The sequence below is a fragment of the Neofelis nebulosa genome, chromosome 2 (assembly GCF_028018385.1).
Source record: "Neofelis nebulosa isolate mNeoNeb1 chromosome 2, mNeoNeb1.pri, whole genome shotgun sequence".
NCBI lineage: Eukaryota > Metazoa > Chordata > Mammalia > Carnivora > Felidae > Neofelis > Neofelis nebulosa.
Genome location: NC_080783.1, coordinates 193,909,067 through 193,931,421, shown reverse-complemented (window position 1 = coordinate 193,931,421; position 22,355 = coordinate 193,909,067). Strand labels below are relative to the sequence as shown.

At 46.6% G+C, this 22,355-nt stretch overlaps 1 protein-coding gene across 2 annotated transcripts in view; it reads right to left on the bottom strand.

Annotated features, from left to right (window-relative positions):
• Positions 1–22,355, bottom strand: part of GRIK3 (glutamate ionotropic receptor kainate type subunit 3) — a 227,449-nt gene that overhangs the window by 82,342 nt on the left and 122,752 nt on the right. For both annotated transcript variants that reach the window (XM_058718035.1, XM_058718034.1), the window contains exon 2: positions 7,651–7,827. In XM_058718035.1, coding sequence (XP_058574018.1) covers positions 7,651–7,827 — 177 coding nt within the window. The remainder of the gene's footprint in view (positions 1–7,650; positions 7,828–22,355) is intronic.

The window sequence follows — 22,355 nt, the reverse complement described above, 5'->3', positions numbered from 1 at the left end:
TTAACCAACCCCAGGGATAATAAATGCTTCAAAAACAGGAACCCGGGTTTGCTGGTGTCCAATTTCAGGAAGTTCTCCTTTTGAAAAGGGCTTTCGCCCCAAGGAGGCCATGCTCTGTCCTATACACTCAGTGTTCGTTCATGCTGTTCCTCTGCTCTCTGGGTGTATTGAGTGTCTCTTCGGCCACTCTGTCCCCCTGAGAACAGGTGCTCCCTGAAGGAAGAGACCATGTAGGAGTCCCTTTGTAGCCATGGAGGCTGGATACAACATGAAGGAGATGGTGACAGCTGTCCAGGCCTGGTCACCCCCTCTTGCCCACAGCTTGAGGCTGTGAGCACTCTATAAAATCTGTTGGTTTCTCTCATGCTCTGCCTCTCACCCCAGTTTTGAACCTTCTAGCTGTCCTATGAAGTCCCTCGTTTCCACCTGTCTCTACTCTTTTCCTCTTGTCTCTGGGACCCTCTAGTTGATAATTTGGTCACATGACTAGTATGTTTCATTGCCTCACTACCACCTCCAAGAATCTTCCCTTTGGATTTCCCCCTTTGATCTGTGCCTGATACTTCCTAAACCCTTACCCTCACCCAGCCCAACCTCTTACGTCATGGCCCCCTGCCCAGGCCCAAGGTCTAGGTATCCTGTTTGACTGAGGCAGGGGAGAGTGTTATAATGCAAGTTATGATTCTGCAGAGGATTATAAGAGCGATCTTAAAAAAAATTAAATTAAAAAAAAAGAAGGAGGGGATTCTGATTTCGACATCAATTGTGAAGACGATGATAAAGGTAATAGCAATGAGAGTTGTGATGGTGAAGACCATACTGTGTGGCTGTTGATGATCGTGGTGATGGCAGTGGCAAAGATGGAAAGGATGATAATGTTGATATTGTCACATGATGGCGAGAGGATGATGACAGGATTGATGATGATAAAAATGTCAGTGCTGTGGCAGTAATGGTGATGACAATGGTAGGAATAATGACGGTGATACAAGTGTTGCTGAGAGAGGAGGTGATGACAATTTGACGGTGATGACAGGAATTGTGGTGATGATGTTGGTATTGACAAGACTGGTGATGACAAAGATGCTGACGCCACGACAGGGATGAAGATGAGGAGAAGGATGACAGTAGGGGTGGTGATGTTGTCAAGGGTGCGAATGGAGGGGATAACAATTCTGATAAGATTGGTGCTGACGAAGATGTCAACGTCATGACTGTGACGATGGTAGTAGGAATGATGGCGATGATGTGGGCACCGATGCGATTGGTTCTGACGAAGATGTCAACGTCATGACTGTGACAATGGTAGGAATGATGGCGATGATGCTGGCACCGATGCGACTGGTTCTGACGAAGATGTCAACGTCATGACTGTGACAATGGTAGGAATGATGGCGATGATGTGGGCACCGACGAGACTGGTTCTGACGAAGATGTCAACGTCATGACTGTGACAATGGTAGGAATGATGGCGATGATGTGGGCACCGACGAGACTGGTTCTGACGAAGATGCCAATGTCATGACTGTGACAATGGTAGGAATGATGGCGATGATGTGGGCACCGACGAGACTGGTTCTGACGAAGATGTCAACGTCATGACTGTGACAATGGTAGGAATGATGGTGATGATGTGGGCACCGACGAGACTGGTTCTGACGAAGATGTCAACGTCATGACTGTGACAATGGTAGGAATGATGACGATGATGCTGGCACTGATGAGACTGGTTCTGGAGAAGATGTCAACGTCATGACTGTGACGATGGTAGGAATGATGGTGATGATGCTGGCACTGATGAGATTGGTGCTGATGAAGATGTTGCTGCCTGGCAGTGATTGGTGGTGATGGCAGGTGCTGATGACGTCAAGAATGGAGGTGAAACCACTGTATCACTGATGGTGATCACAGTCATTGTGGTGACGGCGCACTGGCATCTGTAGTGGTGACAATGGTGGTGGTAGGAAGATGACGGCTATACGGGCTTCCATCCTGCCAGAGATGCGGTGATTACATGTCACTGCTGGGTGGCAGTAAGCATCAGTTCTGCCTTTCACCCATTTCTTCTCTTTGGCCTCTCTCCGCATCCCTTTTTCTGTCCTCTCCACGTTCCTTTCAGCTTCTGAGGATCTTCCAGCCTGGAAGAGCACTGCTGCCCCTGAGGGACCAGGGCAGGGGTTACAGCAGCGGCAGCAGCTTTATCCCCAGATGTTTCCAGGGCAGCAGCCAACTCTTGTTCTGGCAGCCCTGAGCACCCACTGCAGTAATTACATTATTTGTAGCTTCAATTTGGAATCCATTTTCTGGTCATTTTACAGTAACTCAGCGGTTCACAGTCATTGCGGGAGTCCACAGCCTGAATGCAGCCCCCCTCCCCCTCTTTCCATGGCAATTGTAGTTATAGCACAAATTATCCCAATCAATTTGTGTCTTAAAAGGAATTGAGCAGCCCAGAGAATAAGTGACGGCAGAGGAGCCTGGGGAGTGCTGGGTCGATTCCAGGCCCGCTCCGGTCAGGCTTGGAAGAAAACACAGGCGCTCTCTGGGCTGCTGGCTCGGGCACCGTTTGGCAGTCACTCATCTTTTAATTTTCCACAAAACATTTAAAAATAAAGACAATACGTGAAAGTCCCTCTTAATGGGGAAAAGGCCTCTTGGGCCTCATGTGGAGGGAAGGACTAATTCAAACAGAGCTGGCGGGCACACAATGCCAGGCCCTGAGCCTCTGCGCCCGCTCACCCCGCGGGGCCCAAGGTGGCTGGATCCAGCTGTGATGGCAGAGTTTATCATTACCAATGGGTGAGTTAGAATGAAGCCCAAGGTCATCCCCCAGAAGAGTCCTAACGATGCTTCTGAGGACTACCTTTTTGAAAACCAAAGATCAAAAGAAAAAATAAAGATCACGGAAATCAGGGGTTCCCTGAGGAATGGAGAGTGACTAAAGGGGAGCACGGTCCAACCACAGAAATGCCCTCAGGGTCAGACACGGGTGGTTCCAACCACAGCAGGGGTCTATCTTAGGTACATTATCGGAGGGGCATTAAGGGAAAGTGATGGCAGAGAGGGTCCTCTTCAAAAATGTTTTTATTGAGGGGCGCCTGGGTGGCTCAGTTGGTTAAGCGACCGACTTCGGCTCAGGTCACGATCTCTCAGTTTGTGAGCTTGAGCCCCGCATCGGGCTCTGTGCCGACAGCTCGGAACCTGGAGACTGTTTTGGATGCTTTGTCTCCCTCTCTCTCTGACCCTCCCCACTCACACTCTGTGTCTCTCTGTCTCTCAATAATAAATAAACGTTAAAAAATTTAAAAAAAATTTTATTGAGATATAACACAATACAGCAAAGTGTAGAGCCACAGACTCCTATGAAATTTTACATGTAACTGCACTCATGTAACTACTGCCTGGATCAAAATATAAAACATTTCCAACACCTAAGAAGGTTATCTCTTCCCTTTTCCAGAACACACACATCATACTCCTCCCTCCCCCAGAGGGGACCACTGTTCATTCACTCAACGTTATATCTGCGAGGCTCATCCATGATGTTTTGTGTAGGAAGAAATGTTTTCTTTTTTTTTTTTTTTTATTGCTCGTTCAAATTCCTTTGTATAACTATACCCCAATCTGTCCATTCTCCCGTCGATGGACCTTTATTTCCCATGTTTGGCTATTATCAATAAAGTGGCCAGGAACACTTCCAAACAGCTCCCCTGAGAGGCTCCACCAGTTTTCACTCTCACCAACACTGTGTCGAAAAAATAAACCTCAGCTCCTACCTCTCACCGTGCACAGAAAATCGATATAAGACAGATCATAGAGCCAACTCTGAAAGACAAAACAACAGAGCTTCTAGAACACGGGAGAAAACCTTCATAACTTTAGGACAGTCACATATAGAACCCAAAGCCATTAGATGTAATGGAAAATATGGATAAATCAGACTTCTTCAAATTAAGAACTTTGTTCCTCAAGAGAGAGTAAAAAGGCAAGCTCGTTTGTGGCACCTCTACGCGGTGCGTTAAGTCCCACAAAGGACTCCTACCCGCCCTACGTAAAAGACTCCTACAAGTCAATAAGAAAACGACAAGCAACTCCATTTTTAAAAGTGGTTGAAAGCCTCAAAAATCACTCCGGGAAAGAGAAACTTCAGATGCCCTATTAGCATATGAAAAGATGCTCAACATCTCTGGTCACCAGGGAAATACAAAGTACAACTCTAATGAGATATCCATCACATGAACCACCAGAAACAAAACTGACTTTACCCGTAGTGTTTGTGACGACGTGGAGCGATTGCCACTGCCATCGGATGCCCAAGGGGTGGGTGCTGTAACTTGGAAAGCTGTCTCGCTGACCATATGGCATCCTGTGACCTCGTACTTCTAACTCCTGGGTGTCTACCCACCAGACAATGTGCACACTTGTGTGCCACAAGACATCTACCAGAACGATCAGGGCAGCGCTACCCTGTGGGCCCAAATGGAAGTAACTCGAATGTCCGACAATAAATTGAGTTTTCAAAATTGTGGTGTGTTCATATAATGGGACACTATACAACAATGAAGAGGAGACTCCTGCTATATTCAACATCCTAGATGAATCTCACAGGTATATTATACATGCTGAAAGTACACACTGGTGTTCTATTTACGTAGAGTTCAAAAACAGGCAAAATGATGTATGGCACCAGCCATCAGAACAATGGTTCTTTAGCACAGCAGTGAAAAGACAAAAAGGTGGGTAATCTAGCAGAAGATATGGACAATGGTCACATAATTACACACACACACACACGCGCATATCCATGGATCAAGGTTGTGAAAGAAAAGTCCAGAGCTTTATGAGGTGAAGACTTGACCTGGTTTGGGGACTTGGGGAAGGCTCCCCCGAGGACCTAGACAAATGGCAGGGCAGAGGTGGGACAGGGGAATGGCATTACAAGCAAAGAGAACAGCATGTGCAAAATCCGTGAGGTGGGAGGAAGCATGGCACCCGGAGGATGGCAGGTAGGGCTGGAACCCAGAGGTCGAGGGAGCATATGGCACAAGAGTGGCTGGAAGGTCACATTTGGGCTAGACTGGACAGACCCCCCCCCCCTTGGGCTCTGATGATTTGGGGGAAGAAAAACAGGACACGCCATTCAGGCTTTTAAGCCAACAAGGCATGTGGTGGGGGATGGTGTGTGTGTGTGTGTGTGTGTGTGTGTGTGTGTGTGGCTTTGGTCACTTGGATCGGTCTGACTGGACTTCCAGAGCTGGGTGGTTCTGTCTCAGGCCTAGTCACCCACCACTTGGCAGTTCCACATAGTTTGGGACTCTAAGCTCCTGCTGGAGGAAGTGCCTCAGAAGGCTCTGGAGTTCTGCCTTGAGCTCAGTGCTGGCTGGGGAATGTCCCTATGCTGACTCACAAGTGTGCTGCTAAAGAGCTGTCATATTATTTTAGTGATTTTTAGGAAAAAAAAAACGAACAGAATACCCAGCCTAGCCCTTTGGGGTCATTGTGCCCACGTGAAACTCTGTTCTGATTCCAGGCGTTTGTTCTATGGCCTCACCTTTTCACTGAGGAGTTTTGGTTGAGTTCAGTTACTTTCTAGCTGGACGAGGCCAGGCAGAGGATGCCAGCAGGAACTCTCAGTAGGGAGGTGGATATCTGACTGCACGGCGTTGGCCACAGGGCACGCGGATAGAGAGCTGGGAGGACACAGGTAGGGAGGGGGGCATACCAGCACAGGGAGAAGGGTGATGGGCAAAGAACCACTCTTCGAGACTAACAGCATGGGGATGCTCTAGTCTGTCTGCAAGTTGGCTCTGAGACTCAAGGCAGCGGTCTCAAAAATGTCAGGGAATCGTGCTCAATGTCAGGAACCCTGGGCCCTTCAGCTCACAAGGCACGGAGGAGCAGGGAGGCGGGACAGGAGCCAGGAGTGGAGAAAGTGCTTGTAGATGTGAGGCCCCTTAACCTGACGACTCGGCGGGTAGAGAGCAAGACAGCCAATGTAATAAGAGCTAAGTCATGCTAGACACTGTTCTAGGCGGTTCACAGAAGCGTGCCCACTTTGCAGATGAGAAAACTGAGGCACAGGGTATTTTGTTCAAGGTCACAACTAGTATCAGCGTGGACAAGGTGTAAGGCTAGGCACTCTGGCTCCAAGCTCACGCTACACTGCCTTTCTGTGTTAAGATGTCTACCCACGATGGGGCTTTGGAAAACAGAACCAGCATCAGGAAGCACCTTGGCAGATTTATACCTGGGAGCCCAGGAGACCATGATTAGCTATTGGTAACCCCTTAGGAAGACCAAGGAGATCTTCCCAAGATACATGAATGATGCTGTCCCTAAGCTTAGCTGACAGCGGGCCTGGGTAACGATGCTCAGACTTCCACGCTCCATTCTCACATCATTCATTCATCTATTCACTCAATAATTATTTCATTGAGCACTTACACTACACACCAGTCTTTTAGGTGCCAGGGCTACATCAGCTACCAAGAGAGAGCCTTCCTTTCAGTAGTGTTGGAGAGAAGGGGAAACACATCAAACACACACCATCATTTAGCTACAAATTGTGATAAGGGCCTTGAAGAAGAAAAACAAAGGGCTATGATGACAAATTATAGGAAGGATGACCTTGTCTTTCCTGGGAATGAGATTCCTTAGGCCTGAGATTTTATAAATAGAGTTCCGTGGACATCTAGGGATATACAGAAGCTATTTCTAGAGTTGTTTGAGCCTCTAAGTTCCTTTCAGTTAAATACGTGTGTGTGAGTGTGTGTGTATAAACTATATTTTTAAAACAGTAACAAGAAAAGCGTATGTGTATACTCAAATGTGTTATACGACTCACTGGGAACTGTGAGCTCATTCAGGGATTGGCAAGTTGCCTTGTTTTTGTTTTTTTTTTTTTTTTTCACCTGAGAATGTTGGAATAAAGTTCTCCAGTCATTTCTGTGCAGTTACAGGAACTTATTGTGAGTGTGTCACTAATAAGGAAGGCTGCAACCCAACATTTATTTTGTTTCTTAAAACTCAGGTGTGGGGAAAGCTGATTGGATTTACTAAGACCTATTTTTATGACTTATAATTTTCTTGTTACTGTGAAGCTAAAATAAAGCATGGAAATGTATGGAATGTCAAACTTAAAGTGTTACCCACAGCCTCTGGGGTGAAATCATTGTAGCCATAGAAGCAACTTCATTGTTTTCAGTAGGTCTTTTTATGGCAAGGAAATGTTGCATATTTGAACTTATACATTATTTGTTTTATAGGTATTTTAAGTATTGTTATCTGGATAAGATTTCAATTAAAAAAAAACAAGTTTGAAAATGCCAGCTTCGGTTCAAAGATGTTGGGGATCTGATGCGACCTCTCCAGTCCCATCTCAGACCCCCATCCCTCATCCTCCCCCTGCTCCCATGGCCCCTCATTCCCTCATGGCACCTGCCAGTGGCCTGGAAATTCCTGATAGACAACCTGGGGGATGACACAGCCTAAGCTGAGCTGGGAATGAGGCAGGACCCCAACCCAGACAGAATAGACTCTAAGCTTCAAGCCCACCAAGAGCTCTGGCCTATTTTCAGGACCCTGGATAGCAAACAGGCTCCTCCCTTTATCCCCAAACCTGGAAGACAATAGTCAAGGCTGCATACTCACCCTTTTTGGTGGCCTCGAAGCTGTCGTGAAAGTGAATCCTCTGGATATCATAGGTCAAGGTTGTGTTGGGCAGCAGAGTCCTGTTCCTGTTGATGATGTTGGCAGAAAATCGAAAGGCATGCTCCTCAGCATTCATGACCTGGGCGTTGGGGCCATCTGCATACTCAAAGATTCCTCCTGCGAGAGAGAGGTAAAATCATGTGTGCTGGGGAAGGAGGGGCATGCTAACAAAGATGCTTGGCTCAGAAGGTTTTATGGGCAAGATTTTCCCCTAAAAAATGTTCAACAATATCCTAGATAATTCCTATACGTAGAAATTGTGCCAGAGCATAAGAAATAGGAAAATTCTCCTAGTTCATTTCACTCAGCCAGGGACTGGCAAACAGAGCCAAATAAAATGACCAACTTATTAATACCGCTATGAAAATTTTCAACAGAGTGCTTGCCAGTAGAATCTATTAGAATGTGACAAGGATAACATAACCAGGTAGAGTTATAGTCAATATAAAGAAAGGGTGGTTCAACATAAAGAAATCTATGAATATCATCCCATTACATCAATAGTTCAAAGGAAAAAAAAGAACACATGATCAACTCACAAGATGCAGAAAGGCATTTGATAAAATACAATAGACACTGCTGTTAAGAACGCTTCATAAACTAGCACCAGAAAAGTCACCGCCTTGAAACATCTTTAGCTCAAATCTGCCTTCAATATCACACTAATGCTGAACACTAGAGACATTCCCATTAGAGAAATAAAGGAGGGATAAAGATCCACGCCACACCATTAACCAACAAAATAAGAAAAAGAATTTAGAGGCACACGTCTTGGAAAGAAAAAAAATGCTTGCAAATGTTATAAATGACTTCCTACAACCCCTTAATCCCCCAAAACAAACACTAGTTAAGAACTAGTAGGAGGGTCGAGTTAGATGATCAGTTAGCATAAATTAACACCATTTCTCTATATCACCAACAATCAGTAAGAAAACCTAATTGCAAAAGATCTCCTTTATAACATCGACAAAAACATTAAATAACTAGTAATAGAGCAAATAAGAAGTATGCAATTTCAGCATTAAAAATGACAACAACACTACAGTAGGGAGATATAACAGTAAGTTTAAATGACAAGGCATATTCTGTTCCAGGATAGTTAGGCCCAAGAATGGAGGTGTCAGTTTATTCCAAATTAATTTTTCAGTTAATTTAATGCAACTCCTATCAGAATCATAGAAGGGTTCTTCTTTTACTTGACAAGATGACTGTCAAATGCATCTGGAAGACTAACCGGGAGGTAACAGCCTGAAGAGAAGAGAGGTGATCTATACTGCCAGATTTAAAATGGATCATAAAAGCCAAAATAATTAAAAACATGTCCTAATGGCATATGAAAATACAGACAGATCAACGGAATGAGATAAAAAGCCCCCAGAGAGAGATTTAAGTAGAGATGAGTATTTAAGACACGACAAAGGTGGCTATTTCCAATCAGTAGGTAAAATATAAATTATTCATTAATTGTGCTGAGACAATTATTCCATTATTTGGGAGAAATTTAAGTTAGATTCCAATCTTAAGCCATATATCAAAATAAGTTCCAAGTGGATTAAAGATTAAATAGCAAGAAAGTCAGGGAAGGAAGGAGGAAAGAAGACAGTATAAAAGTACCAAAAAAGAAAATATAGGTGAATGTTATACAATATTGAGGTGGAGGAGGCCTTTTCAGGAATTACAGTAAAGTCAGAAACCATAGGAGAAACATGGATAACTCTACAGAAATAATATATATCAAATAATAATCTATCAAAACTACCATAAACAAAATTAAATGGCAAACATCGAACTTGGAAAAATATTTGTAACTTACTTGGCCGTATAAAAGTTGATGATCTTATTAAAAAAAAAAATAAACACTTAATGAAAAAAACCCAAATACTCCAATAGAAAAATGTGCAAAGGATAGTCCCCTAAAGAAAAAAAAATGACACAGGGCGCCTGGGTGGTTCAGTCGGTTGAGCATCTGACTTCAGCTCAGGTCATGATCTTGTGGTCTGTGAGTTCGAGCCCTGCGTCGGGCTCTGTGCTGACAGCTCAGAGCCTGAAGCCTGCTTCAGATTCTGTGCCTCCCTCTCTCTCTCTCTGCCCCTCCCCCACTCATGCTCTGTCTCTCTGCCTCTCTCAAAAATAAATAAACATTGAAAAAAATTTTTAAATAATACAAAGGAGCTGTTAACGTATTAAGAAATGTGTATCCTCTCTAAACATCAAATAAACTCCATTTCAACCATCAGTGAGATACTATGTTTTGTCCATCCCGTGGGCAAACACAAAACAAATTATAACACCCAGCTTTGTTGAGTGTGTTTAGAAACAGACGCCTGCCTAACTTTTGGTGGAAGTGAGAACTGGTACACCCCACCTTCCCGGTGGCTACCAGAAAATATCAAAAGCCTTAAAAATGCTCAGGTCTTTGACTCAATACGTTTTGACTCAATTTCTTCGGTTTCTAGGAATTGACTCTGACAGCAATGGTGGACACACCAATCATGCGTGGGGCAGGGGGTCTTGAGACGTCCAACACCAGGGACAGAGTCAATAAACCACAGTAAGCTGTATATTTCCATGTCATAGCAAAAATTTAATGATTTGGAACCTCCCACGACGTAGTTTTAAGTGAAACGCAAAGGTTATAAGGTGCAGTGTGATTCCATGTCGGTAGAGGAAGAACGGAAGGAAGGAAGGAATGGAAGGAAGATGAGGAATTTCTACTACTGACATAAAAATAGGAGATGTTTTCAAAACCGCACAGGTGAACGGTCCCATGAGGTAGATTTCTATGTTGTTCTTCATGCTTTTCTTTATTTTCCAAATGAAGCTTTTATGTTTTCTTTCTTCACTCCTTTAAGGAACCAACTTTATCAAGGTATGATTTACATTGAGAAATTCCACAACATGCGCCTTGTTTTAAGTGCATGGTGACTTGTGGTGAATGTACTGACTTGGGTGGCTACCGTCACAATCCTGAATATTCCCGTCACCCCAGTAAGATTCCTTGTGCCCATTTACAGTCAATCATAGTTTCCGCCCCCAGCCGCAGGCAAGCACTAATTTACTCTCTGTCTCTAGAGATTCCTCTTTTCTGGACATTTCCTATAAATGGAATCCTATAAATGGAAGAAGAAATAGGTGGTCTTCTGTGTCTGGCTTCTTTCACTTAATATATTTTTGAGCCTTACCCATGTTGTAGGGTGTCTCAGTACCTCATTCCTTTTGACCGTTAAATAATATTACTTTCTACAGATGTGCCACAGTTTCTTTATTTGGGTTATTTCCATCATTTTGAAATTTTTTTTTTTTAAGTTTTTCTTAATGTTTATTTATTTTGAGAGAGAAAGAGAGAGAGCGTGTGCGCGCACTTTGGGGGAGGGGCAGAGAGACAGAGACACAGAACCTGAAGCAGTCTCCAGACTCTGAGCTGGCAGCACAGATCCCAACCCGGGGCTCGAACACATGAGCTGTGGGATCATGACCTGACCTGAAGTCGAAGCCTGAGCTTAACCGACTGAGCCAGCCAGGAGCTCCTGAAAAAAAATGTTTTAAGTGAGTATTTTAAGGGGTGCCGGATGGCTCAGTTGGTTAAGCATCCAACTTCAGTTCATGGTACGATCTCACAGTTTGTGAGTTCAAGCCCCGAGTCGGGCTCCGTGCTGATAGTTCAGGGCCTGGAGCCTGCTTCCGATTCTGTGTCTCCCTCTCTCTGCCCCTTTCCTGCTCGCACTCTGTCTCTTTCAAAAATAAATAAAATTAAAAAAATTTTTTACGTGAGTATTTTATGAAAAGATGCTTAATGTCATTCATCATCAGGAAAATATAAATCAAAGCCACACTGAGATACCACCTCACACCGGTCAGAATGTCTAAAATGAACATATCCGGAAACTATACATATTGGTGAGGATGTGGAGAAGCGGGAACCCTCTTGCACTGTTGGTGGGAATGCAAACTGGTGCAACTACTCTGGAAAACAATATGGAGGTTCCTCAAAAAATTAAAAACAGAACTACCCTATGACCCAGCAATAGCACCGCTAGGAATTTACCCGAGGGAAACAGGAGTGTTGATGCATAGGGGCACATGTACCCCAATGTTTAAAGCAGGGCTTTCCACAACAGCCAAATTATGGAACGAGCCTAAACGTCCATCAACGGATGAACAGATAAAGAAGATGTGGTTTATATACACAATGGAATACTACTTAACAATGAAAAAGAATGAAATCATGCCATTTGCAGCAACGTGGATGGAACTGGAAGGTATTATGCTGAGTGAAATAAGTCAGTCAGAAAACGACAGATATCGTATGTTTTCACTCATACGTGGGTCTTGAGAAACTTAACAGAAGTCCAGGGGGGAAGCGAAGGGGAAAAAAATCGTTACAGAGAGGGAGGGAGGCAAAGCACAAGAGACTCTTAAATACAGAGAACAAACTGAGGGTTGATGGGGGCGGGGGAGAGGGGAAAATGGGGGATGGGCATTGAGGAGGGCAACTGCTGGGATGTGACCGGGTGTTGTATGTAAGCCAGTTTGACAATAAATTATATTAAAAAAATAAAGCGAGTATTTTAAAAAGTGGATAAATAAACCTGCACCCCTGCCTCAGGCCTCCAGCAGGCTTACAATTTGTAACATGTAGTGTGTATGCACGTGAGTGTGTGTGGGTGTGCATAAACGGGCTGGGCGCACGCATAAAACAAGACGAGAAGAACTGTACCCCAAACCATCAAGAGGGGTTCTCTCTGAGTGACAGGATTATGGGTGACTTTAATTCCCTTCTTTGTGTTTTTCTGTACTTTCCAAAAGTTCTACAGTGAACATGTGTTATATTTCTAATCAGAAAAGCCATCATGTGACTGTGTGTATGTGTTTAAAGGAAAATAAATGATCAAAATACCATATGATCTGGTAATTCTAGGGATTTTAATTTAATGCTGGGGAGTCAGCATTTCTAGGGATATAAATTTAGAGTAAGTTAGAGACACATAAACACATTTATGTATAAGGATCTTCTTGACTATGATATTGAAAAAAATAGAAACAATTTAATGTCCCAAAGTAGGAAATTACTCAATATATTAAAAGCCAGCCATATGGCAGAACAACTTGCAGGCATTAAGAGTCAGGGTAGGGGCGCCTGAGCGGTTCAGCTGGCTAAACATCTGACTCTTGATTTCAACTCAGGTCATGATCTCACCGTTGTGAGATCAAGCCCCACATAGGGCTCCATGCAGAGCGTGGAGACTGCTTGGGATTCTCTCTCTCAACCCCTGCTCTTGCTCGCTTGCGCTCTCTCAAAATAAATAAGTAAACATTAAAAAAAAAAAAAGAGTCAGGGGTGCCTGGGTGGTGGCTCAGTCGGTTAAGCGTCCAACTTCGACTCAGGTCATGGTATCGCGGTTTGTGAGTTCGAGTTGTGCTGACAGCTCCGAGCCTGGAGCCCCCTTCGGATTCTGTGTCTCCCTCTCTCTCTGCCCCTCCCCTGCTTGTGCTCTGTCTCTCTCTCTCAAGAATAAATAAAACACTAAAAATAAAAAATAAAAATTAAGAGTCAGGGTATAAGATGGCATGATATGGTGCCCAGCGTTTGCTGCAAAACAAAAGGGGAAGGGTGAGTGTGTGTGAAAAGGATACAAATGGGGCATAAAGGTGAGGAGTTGCTGATCATTGGGGCCGGATGGTGTCTGCAGATGCTTATTACTGTTCTCGTAAAAACTCACGAGACTCAGACGGAAACCTAGTAGAAATTAAACAGCTCATCAAGGAGCCAGCGTACAAATAGAGACAACATATAGCCTTCCTATATATCAGCAATAAACTGTGAGGAATTATAAGGAAAAAGAGAGACCCTATTCACAAAGGCAACAATAAGAAAATAAAATACTTTACAATAAATGTGCAATTCTTATACCAAGGAAACCACAAAACTTTACTGGGGGACATAAAAAACTGGAATAAATGGAGAGGCATAACTTTCTCCTGGAAGAGACGGCTCAATATTGTAAAGATGTCAGTTCTCTTCAAATTAATTTATAAATTTAATGCAACTCCAATTAAAATCAAAAAGGACATACCAGAAGGGCATACACGAAAATGTTAACAGAGGTTCTTTCTAGAAAGTAAAAAGATAATGGATTGCTTTTGCTTAGTGCTTTTTTTTCCCCAAGTCCTCTGCACCAAGCAAGAGCTTTGGTAATAAGGAAAAAGCTTTAAAAGAATGCTCTTAAGGAATACTTAATGTTATAGAAAATGCTCATTCTTCGCCCCCCACCCCACCAAAGCAACAAAATTATATTACAGTTTGAAATCTATTTATCAAGGTAAAAGCACATTATCTATATTTACAGAAAAAAGACTGGAAAGATTTGTACCAACATCTGATCAATGCACATCTCTGGACAGAAGGGGCTTATGGATACGTTTCCCTTGCTCTTTGTATTATCTTGATTTTTCTAGGTTATTCACAATAAATATGCATTTTTTTGTATTTGAACATGTAAAAATAAATAAAAATGTATCAAAGAGAGCCTGGGAAGAAGTCCGGTCACTATAGATCCCATCCCAAATGAGGGTCAAAGGTCATGGGACAAGGAGCCATTTCCTAGGGCTTCACATCTTCCCGGCCTCTCACATCCTGGTGGGGAGGAAAGGAGAGAGGTTGATATCTCACAAGGGTGGTGACACATCTCAGGCACTGAGACCCCAGCCTTGGGGATATGCGATTCAGTTCCATCAACAACCACCAACCTCTACCACATGCCAACCTGTCACCGGGTCCTAGGACATCAAGAGAAGTTGCCACCAGGCTCCTGCTTCTCAAGGAGTGCTTAGGCAACAATAAGCAGAAAATACCCAGCACCTGTGTGGTGCTTAGCTGTTGGATATAAAAGCCATCTGGAAAATGGGTACATACTACCAACGGTTGACCATGGCAAGGAAGAAAATGATGTAACTAAATGCACGTCACATGGAGAGAATTTAGCTTATGGTAATTCTTTATTTTTTTAATGTTCTATTTATTTTTGAGACAGAGAAAGACAGAGCATGAGCAGGGGAGGGGCAGAGAGAGGGAGACACAGAATCCGAGGCAGGCTCCAGGCTCTGAGCTGTCAACACAGAGCCTGACACGGTGCTAGAACTCACAAACCGCAAGATCATGACCTGAGCCCAAGTCGGACGCTCAACTGACTGAGCCACCCAGGCGCCCCTCATGGTAATTCTTAAAGGAAGACACAAACAATGCCATTATTTATTTTTTAATTTTTAATTTTTTAAACATTTTATTTATTTTTGAGAGACACACAGAGACAGAGTGTGAGTGGAGGAAGGGCAGAGAGAGAGGGAGGCCCAGAATCCGAGGAGGCTCCAGGCTCTGAGCTGTCAGGACAGAGCGTGACGTGGGGCTCGAACTCACGAACCGCAAGATCGTGACCTGAGCTGAAGTCAGCCGCTTAACTGACTGAGCCTCCCAGGTGCCCCCAAACAATGCCATTTATAAAAACAAAATGAATTTTAAACTTCCACGTTTTAGGGCAGAGGGTAGCAAACTTTTTCTGTAAAGGACCAGATAGTAAATATTTTTGGTTTTGTGGGCACGATGGTCTACTCAACTTTCCCACTGTAACATGAAAGTGATGGACAGCATGTAAACAAACAGGTGCAGGTGTGCTTCAATAAAACTTTATTTACAAAAACAGGTAGCTGGCTGGATTTGGCTGGTGGGCTGTATGTAGTTCATCCCCTCTTCTAGGGAAGGGTAGCCTTTATCTTAGAGGTAAAAGGACTTTAGGGCCCGGATGGAGAAGAGAACACTGTGATAGTACTAAATTGCCGGGCAAAGAAAAGGAAAGATGCAAGGTTGAGTTCTGAACCAGGAGGATGGGAGAAGGGCCCAAGAGGAAGGGAACAGGCATGATGTGGACCCAAAAAGGGAGACAGGAAAAGAATATGACTCATGGCCAAAACCAGAGGAGACCAGTATGAAATCCTTCACGGCAGGAAAGAGTTGTGGTAGTACAGTGATGCCCGGTGCTTAGTTTTCTGTGAGCCTGCACTGTGCTGTCACCTCCCTTCCTTACAGGAGCCCTGACATTTAGTAGAGTTGCCCGCAGAAAGTGGACACACCAGCTTGTGCTCTTTGGGGGAAGTGACGAAAGGTGGGCAGCGCCCAGCACAAGGTGAATTGGGCAGAAAGAAGATAAGAAGTAGAGAAGGTGGGAGAGAGAGAAAAGAAGTTGGAATAGGAGAGGTTCGGAGAAACTGGAAGCCCTGGAGGATCCTCAGAGACACAGCCTGGAAGAGGCGGCCCCTCCCCTGCTCCCAAGCAGGGGTGCAAGGATGGGCGTCATTCTACTTGAACATGTAAGGGCAAGGTGATCCCTAAAGTTGAATGTCTCGGGACACCAAGGCAGTACATATTTGGGTACAACACAAAGGTTGAGAGAGCAGGTTCTGGATGTAGCAGACCCGGGTTTGAATTTTCCCTTCATAGGGTGCCCTTTTCTCTAGAGAACTGTTCTCAGTTGAGGGGAGCCACTTTGCCCAAGAGGTTCCACCACTCATCTTGGCCCCGGGGACAGTCTGCAGCCACTGATAACTCATGAACACTGGGGCTCAAAAGTGTGGTCCCCTTGCCTCAAGATGGGAATAACTGTATGCATGTATGCAAGAGCCCGCCCCCCCGCCCCAGCCCGAGCACCTCCACATTGCGTCTGGCAAAGGCCAGATCTTACCTGGGGCCGTATCTTTGCCTAGACCGGTCTGCTTCTCTACCCTGATTTGCCTATCCCCCTACAGAATTTTCCTAAAGAGCTCTCTTCCCCTCTATCAACCTCATGCATCCCAATCTCTGCCTCAGGCTCTGCATCTGGGAGACCTGATCTAAGATGGGGGTGACATTACTCCAGAAGAAGTATCAACCACACTTTACCTTTCCATGCTTTTGAAGGAAGGGAAAGGGGGCACCGAACCTCATCAATTGATAAACCATCAAGGGTTCTTCTACCCTCTCCCTACTGGGTGCTCTTGACCCCTTTCCCTTTTGTGCAGGGGGCTTCTACAGACCAGGGAGCTTTGGGAGCTCAGGGTCTGATAGGGTAGGGCCCTGACTCAAGCTCCGCCCCATGGAAGAAAGGCTGCTTTGGGTCTTGGCTTCTGGAAAGAGCACCCTGCCCCACTTAGATGCAGTTCCCCCATTCAATTGGCTCCCCTCCATTTTCTCCCTTCCCATACATTCCTCATGATCGTTATTTAAAGAGGCTAATAAGTAGGTTGGCACCGTTGATTAATGCATAATCTTAATCATGATTGCATAGTGTAATTGGCATTAATTTGAAGAGCCAGTTCATTATGAAAATAATTGTCACTGCTTTCTGCTTTAATAAAATGGAGCAGAGACACCAGGGCTGCTGAGAAAATGGGGTGTGTGTGTGTGTGTGTGTGTGAGAGAGAGAGAGAGAGGAGAGATGGGTTCCAGAAGATGTAAGCAGGGGTGGAGCACAGCTGGAACTGGAACATTTTCTTTAAACAAGATCTTGAATGGAAACCTACTGGGTAAAAAATAAAAAAATAAAAAAAAATAATAATAATAACAACTAATGTGTCAGGGATGATGCTGAGTGCCTTCCGCACTCTCCATTTAGCACTCACAAGAACCTCTACAACCCATTAGATAGAAGCTATTACTGTTCCATTTCACACAAGAGAAAACTGAGGCCCAGGGAGGTTCAGGTTATATTCAGCTGTTATTAACTACTGTGTAGTAACTTCTCTTCTACAACCAAAGCCAGCTTGTTAGAGCCAACTGTGAAATTTGCAGAATTTGTAAGTGAGCTGGCAGCTTGAAATCAGCCATGGTGAAAGTATTTACACCACGGAAATAAGCAGATGCTACAAATTAGGACTTTTTTTTCTGGAAAGTGTGCTTCCTAGCACACCGCTGCCCAAGCCTATTTCCATCATCTGGGCATTTAAAGACTTGGTGCCGTGGTTCTAGAGAAGGCTCTGTAGCCCCCAAGGCTCCACCAAGCACAGCACAAAAACCACTGCTCAAATCTACCCTCGTCTGCGGAGTGAAAGTCAGGGCCAGGGGTGGCGGGGGGGGGGGCGGGGGTATTGAAGTGAGCTGTGCCCACCGGAATGAACCTCCTTCTGGCTCCTTCTACAACAATGTGCTATTGTGTTTTGAGAAACACTCTGGATACCCTAAGCAAAAATGCCCACATTAAAAGTTGTTTTAATGTGTATTTATTTTTGAGAATCAGAGAGACAGAGAACAAGTGGGGGAGGGGCAAAGAGACAGGGAGACAGAATTGGAAGCAGGCTCCAGGCTCTGAGCTGTCAACACAGAGCCCAGCGCAGGCCTTGAACCCAAGACCTGTGAGATCACGACCTGAGCTGAAGCCAGACGTTCAACCAACTGAGCCGCCCAGGCGTCCCAGAAATGCCCATATTTTTAAGATTGCTTTTTCTGTCTCTGAAAACGTGCCCAAATGGTGGAATTTCCCTGCCTCCCAGGTGAGCCTGCTATGGTGGCCTGTGTCAAGCTGAATGGGACCTCAAAAACCAGGAACAAGGATTGTCATGGCTTCCTTGCCAGGCCTCATCCTTATAACATTAAGGGCAAGGGCCCTGGAGGCACCCCCACCCCCCTAACATATATTCTTTCTGGTCAGATGGACCTAGAAATACCCTGAGGCACAGGTCTTAGGGCAAACGATAGCACAAGGCTGAGTCCCTTTGGTCAAGCCCATGACCTCATGACTGTCTAGGGCTGGTCTGGAAACTGTTGAGATTTTCCTTTCTCTTGAACAAATTTGTGCTCCCGAATTTGGCCCTTGCAAAAGCAGCCCCGCCCTGAGGGGGGTGAGCCTGGGAGACTCAGCAGAGCCTGTGCTTGCCTCCCCCGTCTGTCTGGCAGCCGAGTCCCAGGAGACACTCATGTTCCCAGCACCAGGCCCAGGCACTGTCTGTCCTCCGGGGCCTGAGTCTGCTCTTTTTTTTTCCTAGTGTGCTTTGTTCTTTTTCTGAAGTTTCCAAGGTGTCGTGGAGATTAATTGAGACGCTGATCAGCGAGATTGTTGCTAACAGCCTCTTCCTGGGGCCCGCCTCCCTGTCTGTTCTGATCAGGGCTTTCTCTTCTCCCTGCCAGGGCCCCTGCGGCTCTGTGCAGCCTGTGGGTTGGAAGAACCAGGCTCTGTTCTCTGCTGTACCTTGGCCAGCCCTTAGGGGACCCTGACAGTGCTTCTGAACTTGCTTTTGGGCCTCTCTATGCTGTTGTCTCAGCAGGAGGAGTCAGGGGACACGTTGGCTGGCTTTCCCCGCTGGGCCTAATATGTGGTTTGCAATAGGCAAGCAGTGCCCAGCATAAAAGGCCCAATGATGGGCTTTCTGAGGTCGTGGGCAAGGGGGGAGGGGGCAAGGAATAGGCGTGTCTCCCCTTTCATTTGTCCGATCATTCATTCGTTCATTCATTCTTTCGTTCCTCAAGCAGTTTATTGGCTACAAGTGGGAACACGGCTGTGTGCCGGTCACTGTGTGAGTCAGCCCGTGGCTGGACATCCTTCCAACCCTCCAGGGTGTTCCTCCAAGGGGTGAGAGGAGGAACACCCATAAAAAACACTACATGGGTAAAAACTCTCCATGTGATAAGAATGGTCAGAGAGCTGGTGAGGCTCAGAAGGGTGCCATGGAGGTCTTCACGGAGGAGGCAGCATCTGACCTGCTCGAGCTGAGCTGTGGAGGGAGTGTGGCAGGCTGCAGCAGGTAGGGAGACTGGCCTGGGGCGGGCACCGTGGGCATGAGAGAGTGCGAGGGCGGGTGGGACCCAGGCAGGAAGGGAGGACTGGTCAGTGAGGAGGGGCCGGAGGGAGGCAGGGTCTGGGACAGAGTGTGCCAAAGACACCCCCAGAGTCTGGATGAGGACGGAAGTACAGTCAGGCGCGTAGGTGCTACAGCCAGATAGCTGGGTTTCAGCGGACCCCACCGCTTCCTGGCTGTGTGACCCTGGGTGGGTCCCTCACCCCTCTGGGTCTCTGTTTCACCTTCTGAAAACAGGGATATTAACAGCACTTGTAACACAGAGCCATTCTGAGGCCTAAATGGCATAAATCATCAAAGGCACGCCGTAAGCCCTCGAGAGGGGCAGGAAGTTACTCTCACGAGGTGACAAGGAAGCCGGGGAGCACTTAGCTGAGACAGAGGCATCCAGAGAAGCAACAGATTGGACAACAGGATGTGCGAGGCCCATAGGGTCCCAGGGGAGGGGCTCCTGATTGAGTTCCGGGGCCTGGTGGCAGTTGTTTTAATTGATCCGGTGATATGCGGAGCTTTGTCTGTACAACTCAGGGACACGCAAGTCAAATATTGCAGAATCGACCGTGTCGGGAGGATGGCTGGAAGGCTCCAGTGCCGCCCAGAGACCCTGATGACCGATGGGCTGTCATCAGGCAGAGGAACAGAAGCTAGAGCTGCTGGGGACAGGGCTGGGAAGGGGGCTGCTGCGGAGGGGTGTGGTGAGCAGACAGTGCCCTTGCCGGAGGAGCCAAAGGAACAAAGACCTAGAATCTTTGAGAGGCTGGTGGGCCCGGCCTGCCTCCTGGAGGCGCTGAGCTGTGACACAGCCCACCCTCGCGCACCCATGCCCATAGCACAAAGACCGGCCCCTAGCTGGCATCCCGGCCCAGTCCCGACCTCCCCCAGCCTCAGCCCCTCCACACAGCATGTCCTCTGTCCACATCACGGAGCCTGCCGGTCTGTCCGCACCTGTCCGTTCCAGTGTGCTCTTCCTCCGCCTGGGTCACCTTCCCTTCTTCCTCCATTTCATCCCTCCAAACCTGGCTCCCACATTTCTCTTCTGAGCCTGCGGAGCAGACACTGTCCCTATGCCCTTGTCCCACCCAAGGGCCACCTGTAGACACTTCCTCTGCTTTCTGGGCAGAGGTATGGGCTTTCTGTATCCGGGATATCCTCTGGTAACGGTGCAGGCATGGCCAGTGCAGGCCATAAGAGCCAGGGCATTAGGAATGCTGCAGAACCTCTGCCCAGAAGACATGGGGCAGATGAGTGAACTCGTTCCCTTGCCCCTTGGGGGTGCAATTCTGAGGCCCACTTCTATAGTTTCTCAAAGGGCCCCGGCAGGGCTAAGCGCCAGTCGTCCACAGTGCCCCTCGTCCCACACGCCTGGGATCACCTCCCAGATAAAACTGCTCACATGACAACCTTTGTTGCAGGGCCTGATTTTGGGGTCCCCTACTAAGACATCCTCCCTGAGCTCTGAACTCATCCTCTGTGGGTAGGCTCACACGTGTTACAATGCGTCATAGGCTCCTCTCCCTCTCCTTGTTAGGCTGTGGTCATCTGGAAGGAGGGGAACACACCTCAGTCATCCTGGCATCCCTTTCCCTCCCCCAGTCCCCAGCACATATCTATCACAGAGAAGATATCAAGACCCATTTGTTAAATAAATGCATTTGTCAATGCACATCACACACACACACACACACACACACACACACAGCTCATTTTAAAAAGCTAATTCTAGTTCAGGATGTTAATACAGTTCAGTGACAAAGCAGAAAACATGCAAATATCCTTCAGACCACCTGCCAAAAGATGCTCAGCCAGGAGGCCACCCGGGTCCCACAATTTCCCAGCTGCTCCCACCCCAGCCTGGCAATGATTGGCTCCTACTAGATGAGGAAGCTTCAGCTGAGGTGTTCTCAGGACACATCCTTCCAGGCCCCTGCCCCCTGCATGGATGGCCAGGTGCCCTGTGGCTGGAGGCATGGCTGGTGGCAGCAGAGAGGGAACCCGGCTCTCCCTGGCTGGGCACCCCCACCCCCGGCCACCTGCTCCGCGGTGGTGTCAGCCTATGAATGGCAGCCCCACCTCCAGCGGCCCCTCAGCGCCGGCCTACACACCCACAGCCCTGCACGGAGAATGCCAGGAGGCCCAACTGAAGGCCGCTCTGGATGTGGAGTGGGCAGAGGTGAGGGGCAGGAGGAGCAGAGGCCGGGAGATTAGTGGAGGAGAAAGGAGCAGCCCGTTCTGCATTATTACTCCCATCCTCATCTGTTTTAAATATCAATTGCTATGCAGGTTAAATACTTATTCAGATGCCTTTTAGCTTAAAAGCAAGCTAATTGATCTCTGGAGATCCTGAATGAACAGTGAAGAAACTGCACTAATTATAGAATCAACTTCCACTTCTCTATTTTGTTTTGTTTCTTCTCTGACGATGGCTGTAGGAGTGACAGGGGCCTGGTGGGGCAAGAACGCACGCTGTTTTCATTAGGCTGCAACAGCGAACATTGCCCCACAGCCACTACACACACACACACACACACACACACACACTCACTCATGCACACACACGGACGCACACACACGTGCATGCATACACACGTGGACACATACACACACATGCACACACACGGACGTGCACACACACATTAGCGTGCACACACATGGATGCATACACGCTCACATGTACACATACATAGATGCACACACACATGTGCATGCACGCACACACGGACGCACACATACATGGATGCATGCACACACACGCACACACAGATGCACACACAGACTCACACGCGCACATACACATGCACACACACATAGATGCACACACGTGCATGCAT